Raw genomic sequence first — 12,817 nt, forward strand, 5'->3', positions numbered from 1 at the left:
GCGGGGCTTGTACCACTGGCTAAAGCATCTGCCGCCGGCAAAGCCGTTCTGGCTTCTTCTAGACGTCTTATTGAGTTCGCCTTGTAAGCGGAAAATGTGTTAGCTATGGTAGAATCCACTGCTCAGACTGGTATATAATCAGGAGCGTGGCGGGGGTGCCGACCGGCGCTGTGTCGTCTACTCCGCCCCCTTCTTCTCCCGCTTCTCCACATCCACCTCAGCAATGGCGCACAACATCCTCCTCATTAACGGTCCCAACCTGAACCTCCTCGGCACGCGCGAGCCGCAGATATACGGGTCCACCACGCTCGCGGACGTTGAGTCTCTTGCACGCGCGCAGGCCGCCGCCGCAGATGGCGTCACTCTGGATACCTTCCAGAGCAACTGGGAGGGTGCTATCGTCGACCGTATCCACCAAGCGCGCCTTGACGGCGTCGAGGTCATCGTGATCAACCCCGGCGCACTGACGCACACGAGCGTGGCGCTGCGCGACGCGCTTCTCGGCGTCGGGATTTCGTTCATTGAGGTGCATATCACGAACGTGCACGCGCGCGAGCCGTTCCGGCACCACTCGTACCTCTCCGACAAGGCCTGGACGACCATCGTCGGCATGGGCACGTACGGATACACCGCGGCAATCAACCATGCTATTTTAAACTATAAGCCAAAGTAACGTGTGTGTTTATAGTATTCAAAATTAAGTATATTCTACTACTACTCTTCTACTACTACTACTACTACTGCTTCTCCTCGCCCATATCTACAGGCACGCCAGTATCCATACTGCGCTGCACGGCGTTTGCCACGACGAGCGCAGACAGACCGTCTCGCACAGTGCATGCCGGCTTCTCCTCTCTGCGCACGACCTTCACAAAGTGCTCAATCTGCAGATCAAACGGGGGAGTATCCAGATCCACTCCCTCTACTTTGCGCACCTGCAGTTGCTCCGTCCACCCTTCTTTGCCTTCTTCATAGCTATGTCGTGTGAGTTCCGGAACGGCAAGTGCCGCGGAGGTGCCGAGGATGCGGTAAAAATTCGCGCCAGTGCGAGGGATCATGGGGTTCTCACCCGTGCCTGCCTCGAAACTGTACGGCGCCGGCACGTTGTCGCAGCACAAAAAAGTGCCGACCGCGCCGTTTGCAAAGCGAAACGTAATGGCCGCGCCTTCGTTCACTGCGAACCCGCGCCTGCTGCGCACTGGCTCCGCGAACACACGTGTGATGGGTCCGACAAGGTAGTGCAGCAAGTCGATGTCGTGGATGAGGTTAATCAGAATCGGTCCGCCACCAGTTGCACTGTCGCGACGCCACATGGCGGGAGAGTCAAAGTACTCTACCGGCTTTTGCAGCGTCCAGATACCGTCAATGGCGACGACCTCGCCGAGTCCGCCGCGCGTGATCTCAGTTTTTGCCGCCACGACATATGGATTGAAACGACGATGGTGTCCGACAAGCACGGGAACTCCTGCAGCATCAGCGTATGCGAGAAGCTCTCGTGCGGCGGACAGAGTGGTCGCGACAGGCTTCTCGACGAGCGGAACGACGCCAGCGTCAATGAGCTCCTTTGCGACGGCAACATGCGTGTGGTTCGGAGTTGCGACAATAGCCCCATCAGGACGCACAATCTTTATAAGCTCAGACACAGAGGAGAAGTGCGGGATGTCCAAATTCGCGGCGACCTCTGCGCCATGGGGAGCAGGATCCACGAGGCCGACAAGGACAATGTCGGGGTGCTTCTTGCAGTGCGCGGCGTGGCGCGGGCCGATGAGTCCACCACCGATGACGGCGATCTTGACGGTAGATGCCATTGAGTATCTGATCAGGCGAAGGCAGTACCGGGGTATTTACGGAGGGAGGGCATGGGAGCGGAAACGGGGAAGAAGACTGGGCCGGCCACGGGCTCTAAAGCGGGGCGGGCAAGGATTTACCCGGACGCTTCCCCGCGCTTCCCCACATTTCCGCCGGCGCCGCTCCGGGATCTTCCTCACCGCAAAACAGCCCATCCGCTCCATCTTCACCACCTTCAACACCGCCATGAAGTCCCTTCCCGCCTCCGCGCGCTCGCGCAAGCTCCGCACCTTTGCCTGCTCCTTCTGCTCGATGGCCTTCAAGCGTGGCGAACACCTCGCCCGCCATGAGCGCTCTCGTCAGTGCTCCGCTGAAACCCCTGGCCGCAAGGTCCTCTAACGTGTCCACAGACAGGGCCGAACGTCCCTTCGATTGCCCGCACTGCGACAACACCTTCGGCCGGAAGTGCGTCCCTATTTGCTTTGCTCTTTGTTTTCCTGTTGCTAATAGCAGCAGGGATATCCTTATCCGCCACACCAGAAACTGTCTCGCCGCCAAAGCCGCCGCTGCTGCTACCGCCGCGGCCGCCGCGGCCGATCCAGCTCTCACCGCGAAGCAACTCCGTGGCCGCGGCGCTCGCAGCAACAAACATACCACCATCCGCCCGGTCCTTGCCGCCGCCAGCACCTGCTCGTCCTCGACCTCCACCGCATTCGCGGCCGCGTTTGCTTCCTTCCCTGCACCTGCCACAGCCACATGCGCTGCAGCAGTACCCTCTATCGCATCCGTCCCCTCCATTGTCATCCCCCACGCCACAAACAGCGAGACTGAAGACGAGTCCGACGGCGAGAGTTGGAGCTCGTTCACTGCCGACTGGTCGCCCACTGCCCTCTGCGGCGCTTACTCCAACCGCTCTGAGTCGGTCTCCTGCTTCTCCTCCCTCTCCTCCTCGTCCTCCACCTACTCATCCGATGGCCACTCCCCCGGCGCCGACTGGACCAGTCTCATTAACGACATCCCTGCCGCGATCATAACATCCGCGACCGTTTCCTCTCGACAAACCCCGTCCGCCCCCCCTGCCCCTGTCGCTATCTTCGAGGATCACCACCGCACCACCCTCGTTTCCGTCCTGATCTGCCTTGGCCAGTCCGACGCAGACTCCCTGCTCCCCAGCACTTCCGTACTGCAATCCTTCCTCAACGCCTACGCCACATCCTTCGCTTGCCGCCACCCTATCCTGCATTCCACCTTCTTCGCCTTCGAGTTCCTCCACGACATCGGTCCCTTTGCATACAGTCCCCCAATCGACTCCATGTCCCAGTCCGTGCTACTTCTCGCCGTGTTCGCTATTGGTGCAATGCAGTGCTCCACCAGTCAAGTTCCCGCACCGACAGTGGTCGCCACGGCGCATATCCTCCGCGGTACGGCCCACCGCTTCGCGCGCTCGCTCGCGCTAGACGGAAACATCAAGTTCATGGAACGCGATTACCTTGCCTTTCTACAGTGCCGCTTTTTATGTGCACTTTTCGATCTCTGGAGCGGCAACAGTCTGCTCTTTAACTCGTTGCTCACCGACCTGCCTTTCTGGCACCGCGTATGCGTCTCTGGCTGTCGCAAGCGCAAGCTTCGCGATGTCTCGTCCTGGCGTAATTGGATCACCCGGCAATCCTACCAGCGGCTGTACTGGGCGTGTTTTAACTTCCTGTCTACCCTCGATATGATCTACGCAGGCGGCGCCGTCGAAGCCGGCGTCGATGTCGTACCAGTATACACACTCGGTCTGGCACTCCCCGACGCAAACGCTCTATGGGCGGCTCCGTCAGAACCACATTGGCGCGACGAACTCGCCGCTATTGGCACCACAGTTCCCACTGATTCCTCCTCGCCATTCGTCGTGTCCATCCTCCTGCACATCGTCGCCGACTATCTTCGCCACCTCCCCGACCGCCGCAGCGGCGCACAGCTCGCACGCACTATCGATGTACTTACCGCAAAGCTCGCACACTTCCCACGCGATGCTATCCCCCGCCGCGCCTGCGACGCGCTCATCGTCACCTGCAAATTCATGCTGCATGGTGTTGTGACACCCCCGGAGCTCGCCGCCGCTATCCATAATCGCTCCATCGTCTCCACCGCTGCATTCGACAGCGCATCGGTAGTTGCGAAATCGACAAATAGCGCTGCGATTGCGGTCGCCCTTGACTATCTCCTCCCCTTCATCGTCAGCAGTCAGCGCCAGGTCGCGAGCATGGCCCAAGTGCATGCGTTGTGGTCCTCCACCATATTCACTGTGCTTTGGATCACTCACACCCGTCACGACATTGCCTCGGGAAAGCTCTCATCAGCGTGTCGCACAGTTCTGGACCGCATCGAAACATCTGTCGTCTCAACTACCACGCCACCAGAAGCTGAAATCATCATCCGCGTTGCTAACTTGTTACAATCGCTGCACACTTGGCCGGTGTGTGAAAAAATGGCCGTCTCATTACTGCAGATGGGCTTAGATATGCAACTCACTCGCATTCATTCTTCAAAAGGACCACTATAACATCATATAATAGAATATAATACGAAATTATGATCCCACTAACGTGATCTTGTCTTCTAAATGCCCTGTACGACGCCGAATGCGGGGCTGAGCAGGAAACTGGCTGGGGACTTGCGCGAATCGATCGTTGGTGGTTAGGGTTTTCACGGCTTCCGCGTCGTCGTATGCCCCAGCTCTGAGTGAAAACGCGACGAACCCGAAGATCTGCAGACTTTTCAAGCAAGAGCATCGTATTTCATTCACTGATTGATTGAAATGCTACGCAGGAAATCAATCGAGCAATTTTGGGGAACGAAGGGAGTCTCTGCGCACGCGGAGCCTGTACAATTCCCGGTACACTGTTTATGCTGCTTGATTTACTGATTCTCCGATTTACGGCTATGAGTATTGAAATTACTACTGCTGATCATCAAATACTTTTGATTCTGCTAGCTGAAAGTCTGGTTGCTGCTTTATTCTGCTGTTGCATCGACTTGTCAGTGCAACTGGTGATATGACGCGGTGCTGTGCATCGCGCTATGTCTCCATGGTGCACTCATCAGCACTCTGCCTGTGCGCACAGCCGTCGCATGAGAGCGGTTGCGAGCAAGCGTTTGTCGAAGGTGGGACTGGAAAACTTTTCGTTAAGGCGGCAGTCTATGTCTCTTCTGTCACTACTGACTGAAGCTGCTTGAACCGGAAATACCACAACAACGTTGATCTGTAAGTTACCCTAGGAACCAAAACGTGCAGAGTTTTCCCGCCACCCAGTTTTCCCTCGTTCTTTGTTTGTTCTATAGCAAGTGCATAGTTGTACAGAGCTGTCACAGCCCTGCAGAGCGCAGCCTTTCTTGCTCTGGAGCTTGATCTTAGCATTTACCAACCATACCATGCGAGCCCAAGAGCTATTGTTTGCGTCATTTCGATTTATGGTATGCATCTTGACCGAAGAAATCAGCGACGTACGTGGCTAACATGCTCCAGGCTCGCGCTTTTGCGCTCGTCTTCACCAGACTCAAGGTATGTCTGATAGTGTATCCAGGCTCAAGGAGATCTGTAAAGGTCTGACTTTCATGCTCCACGATACAGCGTGCCGACGGGAACGTTGCAGACCTAGAGCGAAATGCCGAGGCCGTCGAGATGTCTGCAACCGCACGCGTGTTTGGCCTGATCTGCGCACCTCTGCTTCATATCGTGAGTTTCGTTAAGCGTTGGCTGCCAGTATTTTGAGTAGAATATTAACAGCTAAGTAGGGCCTTTCCTTCGCATACATCTGTGGCAAGATTCGTCATCGGACAGAGGTACGTCTCAGTGGCGCCATGATAGCGAGCAGGTCTCACTTGTTAATGCTTGCAGACTCATGCCGAGAATTGTACACTGGACGAGGAACATATTTGCCAAGCTCCCAGTGCCAGCACTTCAATTGTCGAGCACCAGGTGGATGCCACCGCTGTCATAACACTGCACATGGAGACATCAGTCGTGAACCAGCGCCGGTCTGTCGCAGCGTCCCACGTCGATAGTGAATCCGAGTACTCACATTCTCGCATCACGTCGTCCGACTACGAGACAGATGCTACAACAATGTCGGAGTTCACAGAACCCACCATCGCGGATCAAACACAGTCAAGCGGGGCTACTCAGCACATCGAGAGCGTCGATGATTCTCAGTTTATCAGTGCTCAGGTTAGCGTTGCGACTACTGGCCTTGATGTCATCACGATTCCTATTGAGCACTCCACATACTCCGCTTCAGAGAACGATGTTGTCGAGATTGCTTGCACAGAGCAGAACCATTCACACGTTCGCGCTGTTGATGTCGCGACTGAGAACATCGAAACCCGCGCTCCTGGCTCAGCGGATTTGTACTATCCCGTTGGCGTGGATAATAAGCCAAAGGTCGTCCAAAAGGCCGCCACCATCTTCGGCAACCGCGCTGCCGTGAAGTCTGTGGCAGATGTCAATACCGTCTACACTTCTGCGGATAATCGCATGAATTGGACTACATATGCCAAGTCAACTAATACTGGCGTGACCAACTCTTCCGAAGTGTCGCCGACAGAGTCCGCGAATAGTTGCTCGACTGGGTTGATGGACTACGACAATATCGATCGCGACGACGCCAACCACAGCTCGTCAATTATTGTGCCCAAGGATTGCATACGAAACAGATCGTGGTTTTCGGATAATGAGAAAGATGAATGGGAGGTCGGCGTCACAGACGACGACCCTCATTCTAATTCCATGGCTCAAATATGCAAATATACTAGTGACGCCGATGGTTTGCCAGATACTGAAAGTGAAATCAAGTCTGGAGCGGAGGAGGGTGTTAACGAACAGATCTACGCGCCTGTGATTGTGTCGTCTCCAACATCGGAACCGGACCCCGTGCCCTCCCAAACGGAGCAGGCAAGTCTCCCACTTCTGATGACCGCTGAGACGCGGGATATTATCAAGTCAAAAGCATATTTTATGTGCCATGGTCACTACGTGCCCGTCCATGAGTGGATGGAATACGTGCCCGAGCGCGCGCTCACAGAGCAAGGCTGGACCGAATGCTACTTTGGCCCATGGGCCCCACATGATCGCGACTACTCATGCATCAATCGGCACTTGCGCATGCTTCCGCCGGGACTCGCAAGCGTGATACTCCTGGACTTGAACAACCGGTACATATTCCCCTACGCACACACACCATCAGACATAAATACTGCTAAGTCCGCAACTCCGCAAACGAGAATAGGCTGCCAGACCTGCTTCTACATGACCGAGTACGTCTACTTGGTGTATACTCGGTACCGGCAGTTTTTGTGTGCGGACAGGTGGAGCCTACTCGATGAGGAGGGACCAATTAGAGGACGTGCGCTTCGGTACGAGCATTGCGGACATCTTGCGAGACTTGCAACGCACTCATTTGAGCCATCTCGGCAATTTCCAGATAGTTAAAAACATTATTGAATGATGACTGATGATACTGAGGGATAAATTGTTCAGTTGGTATTTTGGTGCTGGGCTGGTGTTATTGGATTTTGGAGAATTTGTGATTTTCAGAAACTTTGCTGAGGTATCAGCAGAATGGGCAGACGTCAGGGTGATTGATGTTTATGATTATTGATTGCGGTATTCATTATGGTAGACAAAAGTATTCATTGACTTGACAACAAAGTGTAACATCCTGTAGGTGATCAGTACTAAACTTGCAGGGCTGTGCTGAAGTTGAGTGATTTTCGTAGTTCGCAGATGCGTTTGGACGAGTTATTACGTACAACGAGCTTAAGCAAGCCGACTTAACCACTGCAGGACAACAAAATGTAGCTGGGTCCCCATACTTGTTCTTGTACTGTTTCAGACCTTGCAAACATGGAAGATATCGCGCCAAATCAATTTCCAGCAATGAATTGACCATGCCTCCATGAGCCAGCCGCTATCCGCCGGCCGCTATCTATGTGATGCAGCCGTATACTCGTGTACGCTCGTATCTCTGCCTTTGAAAAATCAAGACGCAGGCATCTGAACACAGCACAGATATCAGAGCCTTACATCTTTACCGTGCGAGTAATTATCTTCTGAACGTCTGTTCGCATCAGAACTCGGCCTTGTTCACTTCTGCATTCCCGTACAACGGAATAATAGAAAATAAAATTAAACAATACAAATGAAGCAAATAGAATGCACATGTTCACAGTTACAGCAATGAAAAAGTCATATACCTATCGTTGATTGGCCAGCTACCATACCACTGCTAATCGTAGTTGAAGAGGCTATCGGATTAGTCTACGTGGATAGTCATTACGCCGACGCCAAAAACCGGAAAATAGTGATATTAGGACATAATCAGAAAATATATTACAAACGACAAATCAACCAGAACGAGAAAAAAAAGAGAACGAGAACGGCAAGAGGACAAGAACGCATACAGATCGAGAGAGGACTGAACTTAAATAGAGCAGCAGAACAAGAACTCAAACAGAATCAGAAACATTAGAAACAGCAACGGAAACAGAACGCAACAAGAACAGAACCAAAAACAGAACCAAAGCAAGACAGAAAAAGAAACAGAACAAGTCAAGTTAGAAGAAGCAACAGGACCAACAACAGATACGGTAAAACCGGACACAAAAAAAAAGAACGGAGAGGACAAAACAACAGAACAGGGAACAACAGAAGTCGACCATAGAACCTTCAACAAACACAGAACGCGAGCGCTACAGTAACCAAGACGCAAAGCAAACAACAAAGCAACATATTCGATCAAAATCTCGTGGGAATGGGCGCGGGCGAGTTCTTCCGCCGTGATACCGCCTTGAACACGTTGCTGATGTCGCGTCTCGCCATCGATCCTCACAAGTGTTCGCAATTTTCCAAAGAATACAACGCAAATCATATACTTGCTAACCGGTCTAGAATAGCAGGCCCATCGGTACTGCCGGTGAAACGGGTGACGGATACTATATTGTGCTATGTATGGCTCGCCAGTCCGCTGGGGTTTCTATCCGTCAGCCCGTATACAAATCAGTGATCAGATCCATGAGTACTGCATACGTGATAAGACTGCATCGTTGTGCTATTGATGTACTACCTTAACGATATGATGGATGCAGACCGGGGAAGGTAGAACATTCGGGAAGGGGTGTGCGGGAGCTAATGCGTCGTGATGACTGCTGCTGTTCTGCGCTACGATCTGTCGAGAATCAATGCCTGCACCGCTGTGCATCTAATGCACAAGCGGTACTGAGATTCAACCCTAAAATCAGGGATTGGAACATTTAGAACACGTCGCGTTCCTCAAAACTTAATGACGGGTCTGTCCTCTGCGCCTTCATTTCTTCCATATAGGGGACAAAATTTACCCGCACTCTTGTAGAGAGTCCGTTATAACTGTACTGCGAGTCTCGTAACATTCACTGGAATATTCCGATTTGTTTACCGGTTCTCAGAGCGTTGTTCTGCGGCTGCGCTGGCGTCATACATTATCGGCGCATCCTGCGCCTCGATTTCCCTTTTGCCAATCAGCTCAGCGTCGTCTTCTTTGCTGCTGCGCCAGAGATGTTTGAAATTTGGAGCAACCTCCATGTGCCTGCGATCATGTTCTATCAGTTGTTCGGCAGTCTGGCAAGTCTCGAACAGTGATGACGTCATTTGCCTAAACTTGGTGCGCTCATACAGGGGTGCTTGTTGTCATCGACCGGCGGATCTCAGCCCAGCAGACTACAAAGAACGGGCGTTTGCCATCGATGATATCGCCGCCAGATAATCGTATTACATAATTCATTAATCGTTAGTCATTTCGATGTAGCTAGCTAGACTTATGGTATTAATGCATAATCAGATCTTTACATGCTCATAAACTTTTCTTGTGTGCAACAGTACATTGCTCTAACTTGTTCACCGTGCCTCTTTACAACGCGCCCCAATGCCAATGAGATTGTAAAGTTTATAGCTGCGTATATCCTATCAAGGTACTCCTGACTTCATCTGACAGTTGTGCCTCAAATCCGCTCAGACTGTCTCCGAACCGTTTCACCTCTGCGCCGACGTACTGCTTCAATGTTGTAATTTCGCCAGAACCACCTGCAGCTAGCTCCGGTGCAGGATCCAGCGGCTTGGCCGTGACGGTGCTAAGCCGGGCAAATGTCGCGCCAAACGACACTTCATCTTCAAGATCCATAATTTCGGCAAATACGGCAGACGCGTTCGTTGTGCCATTAGAGTACACATCGACGAGCGAGTCTGATTGCAGCGCCGTCACGAGTGCTGTCGCACCGATGCACCACCGGTTCGAGTACTGACTGCCGAACTTTGCACTTTCGAATAGGATTCGTGCCAGACCAACAACCAGGAGCTTCCTATCGGCCGCGTTCGCGTGGAATTTCGCAGAGCACGGGATCATAAATGTAGAGAAAACCTCGCCGAAGATTCCGGGTTGTGCCTGATCGAGCAGATTGACGGCATAATCTGGTCCCAGATTCTTTTGTGTGTCGGTGATCGCGGAAAGGAAGTAAAGAAGCCTGGTGACGTTAACAATCAGCTTATCCGTTCGCGAAGCTTGCAGCCGCTGCAGAATCAAGAGCGCAATCTGCCGCTTATACGTCTCGAGTTGCTGCATTGGCATGTAGTAGAAAATGCACTCTAACAGTGCAAACCCATGCACGTCACTAACTCTGGATGCCAGCAACTTCTGAAACACACCAAGGACTGCCTCCACTAGGCCCTGATTGACAAACACGAGTGCGTCGCGCGCGAGGATTGATTGCAGCAGGCGAGTGAGCGCGGGCGCATTGCCCTTTGTCTCCCACAACGTCGGCGCAAGAAGCGGGCGCACGAGCTGCAGATACGCAGCTGGGAGGGGGGTTCCCGGAGTCGCGACGTCGAGAAGGACCGACAAAAGCTGGAACACGTATGGGACGAATTCGGTGACATCTTGACCGAGAATCGCAAGAAGACCCGGCATGAGGGTCTCGTCGAAGGTGCCTGGTGGCTTTGAAGGTCCTGCAAAACGAATGACAACGCCAACAGATTCGAAAGTGTAGTGCGTGAATTTCGGATTTGAGGGATTCTTGCTAGTCTCGGAGATTATCCCCGCAAGGTGCTGAATGATTGTGTCGGCGTACGGAACAATCGATTCCTTCGCAGTGATGATGACGCGCATGACGCATTTCATGAGAAACTCGTTCTCCGCAAGCTTCTCGGGCGTCGTACCCTTTTCGATCAGTCGTAAAAGATTCCCAAGTAACTGTTCGGCAACGGGTGCGATATCGTCCTTGTCGAACAGAAGTGCATTCTTCTGGGACGCCTGACGGATGGATAATATCCGCTCAATCGTGATGGCTGCGTAGGTATAGACTACGTATTCCGGAGCCATCAGTAACCCAGAGAGCACCGGGAATGCCTCAGTGAGCTGTTGCTTGGTGAGCTGGTTACGAAAAGTGTGAATGAACTTAATCGCATCGACACGTAATATAGCGTGAGTGTCGTCGCGTAGCAAATCCGGTGCAATGTTCTGAGAGAAGAAACCGACGACGTCGAGAAGTAAGTTAGTAGCCGAGACTCCAGATGCAGTAACCGTTCCCTTGACCGCAACCGACGAAAACAAGTACACCGCAGTATCCTTCGCACTCCAGTTTGCATTTCTGTCGGCAGCGTATTGCTCGAGATAGTGCTGGACATAACTCATAACTACCTCAGTAACCAGCCCCTCAAAGCGTTCCTTCAATTCACGCAGGAAATCCGTAGCAGCGCGGCGCCGTGTATCGCTGTCAGAGCCATCGAGATCTCGGCGTGTGTACTCGATCGGATCGTCCTCAAAAAGCTCTTCGTCGCTTGTGCGCAAAGACATGTTTGGCAGTACGATCTTCTCGACAATCTGCTGCAGGATCTCGCGAGAGCTGAAGACTTGCGCACGATCGGGGGACTTTGCAACTGTGGTCAAGAACGCGAGCGCGCGACTCATAAGCATGTCGTATTTCGGCTCGGTGCCCGTTGTTGTAAGCAGATTCCACGTAGTCTCGACGAAGGACGGGAGCAATGATCCCCACACATCCTCGTAGCGCTGAGAATACAGCTGGATGAGCTCACAGATGGAGGTCTTGACCTCCTCCAGCGGGCCTGCCTCGTCGTCGAAGCCGGTCTCAAGTAGTGGATTGGTGTACTGCAGGTACTTGAGGATCCAACCCATGAGTTCAGTCATGTTATCCTCGAAGAACTCTGGGATGTCTTGACAGTTGAGATCGTAGTAGATCTTGATGATCAACTGAAGATTTTTGAAATTTGCCACGAGGATGTCCTTGTTTTTTGCATTAGCGGCAATTGCGGCGTCAGTTTCGCGGAATACCGCGAGGAACGGCACGCAGAACTTGTCGAGCACAAACTTGATCTCGACAAAGAGCTCGTCAGATCGGTACAGCGGGCGCCAGCGCTTAAAGATGGAATGCGCGACCTGAAGCACGCCGTTGGTGACTGTGGGATTGTGAAAACCGAGACGAGAGATGAGATCATCGAGGAGGCGCTGCCAGCGATCGGGGAAATCACTGTCGGCCATAATACTGATCGCCTCGCCGAGCTGGACCTGCAGCGAGGGGGGCACAGTGATCATGAGGCCGACAATATCGGCTTTAAGCGAGACGACGTCAGACTCGCTGATGAGGTAGTTTCCATCCTCGTTCTAGCGGATCAAGGTTAGTATGATGACTGGTGATGCGCACGGAGTAGCGCAGCCACATACTGTCCATTTTCGGCGGATGAAATTTTTGAAGAAGAGCGCGCTAGCAAGTCGAATGGTCTGAGGGAAGGCGTCTGACGCAACTATCTGCAAAAGTAGAACGGAGAAACCTGGAATTGCCTCTGTAGAGCGCAAGGACTGCTCAGCTGAGCGAAGTGACAGTAAGTAAGGTGTATGATGTTTTGCGCTCTCATTAAACGTACCTTGCTTCGCGGTGGATGGATGTAGCGATGCCTCGAGTAGCGAGGCGATGCTCTGAATATCAACAAGCGACATTCTTCTCT

The 12,817-nt window shown here is 52.8% G+C and overlaps 6 protein-coding genes across 6 annotated transcripts; 4 read left to right on the forward strand and 2 right to left on the reverse strand.

The window, feature by feature from the left end:
* The first annotated feature begins 187 nt into the window (after positions 1 to 187).
* On the forward strand, positions 188 to 717 carry V1518DRAFT_410329 (dehydroquinase class II). The gene has a single exon (XM_066902574.1). It carries the CDS (start codon positions 224 to 226, stop codon positions 671 to 673), a length of 450 nt encoding a protein of 149 aa, XP_066762482.1. The 5' UTR covers positions 188 to 223; the 3' UTR covers positions 674 to 717.
* Positions 682 to 1,895, reverse strand: V1518DRAFT_410330 (oxidoreductase). Its single transcript, XM_066902576.1, has one exon. It carries the CDS (start codon positions 1,806 to 1,808, stop codon positions 738 to 740), a length of 1,071 nt encoding a protein of 356 aa, XP_066762483.1. The 5' UTR covers positions 1,809 to 1,895; the 3' UTR covers positions 682 to 737.
* Positions 1,838 to 4,518, forward strand: V1518DRAFT_410332 (uncharacterized protein). The gene is made up of 3 exons (XM_066902577.1): positions 1,838 to 2,146; positions 2,199 to 2,253; positions 2,305 to 4,518. Exons 1-3 carry the CDS (start codon positions 2,035 to 2,037, stop codon positions 4,334 to 4,336), a joined length of 2,199 nt encoding a protein of 732 aa, XP_066762484.1. The 5' UTR covers positions 1,838 to 2,034; the 3' UTR covers positions 4,337 to 4,518.
* A 585-nt stretch (positions 4,519 to 5,103) lies between these two features.
* Positions 5,104 to 5,691, forward strand: V1518DRAFT_50348 (uncharacterized protein). Its single transcript, XM_066906604.1, has 4 exons — positions 5,104 to 5,247; positions 5,300 to 5,335; positions 5,405 to 5,616; positions 5,672 to 5,691. Exons 1-3 carry the CDS (start codon positions 5,206 to 5,208, stop codon positions 5,543 to 5,545), a joined length of 219 nt encoding a protein of 72 aa, XP_066762485.1. The 5' UTR covers positions 5,104 to 5,205; the 3' UTR covers positions 5,546 to 5,616; positions 5,672 to 5,691.
* Positions 5,472 to 7,476, forward strand: V1518DRAFT_50140 (uncharacterized protein). Its single transcript, XM_066906602.1, has 2 exons — positions 5,472 to 5,509; positions 5,569 to 7,476. Exon 2 carries the CDS (start codon positions 5,783 to 5,785, stop codon positions 7,259 to 7,261), a length of 1,479 nt encoding a protein of 492 aa, XP_066762486.1. The 5' UTR covers positions 5,472 to 5,509; positions 5,569 to 5,782; the 3' UTR covers positions 7,262 to 7,476.
* A 2,273-nt stretch (positions 7,477 to 9,749) lies between these two features.
* Positions 9,750 to 12,809, reverse strand: V1518DRAFT_369661 (Cse1-domain-containing protein; the record flags this gene model as incomplete). The annotated part of the gene is made up of 3 exons (XM_066901287.1): positions 9,750 to 12,476; positions 12,537 to 12,679; positions 12,737 to 12,809. 3 exons carry the CDS (start codon positions 12,807 to 12,809, stop codon positions 9,750 to 9,752), a joined length of 2,943 nt encoding a protein of 980 aa, XP_066762487.1.
* Between the last annotated feature and the right edge of the window lie 8 nt (positions 12,810 to 12,817).

The sequence above is a fragment of the Limtongia smithiae genome (genome assembly GCF_038497785.1).
Source record: "Limtongia smithiae strain NRRL Y-17922 unplaced genomic scaffold V1518scaffold_1, whole genome shotgun sequence".
Classification (NCBI taxonomy): Eukaryota; Fungi; Ascomycota; class Lipomycetes; order Lipomycetales; family Lipomycetaceae; genus Limtongia; species Limtongia smithiae.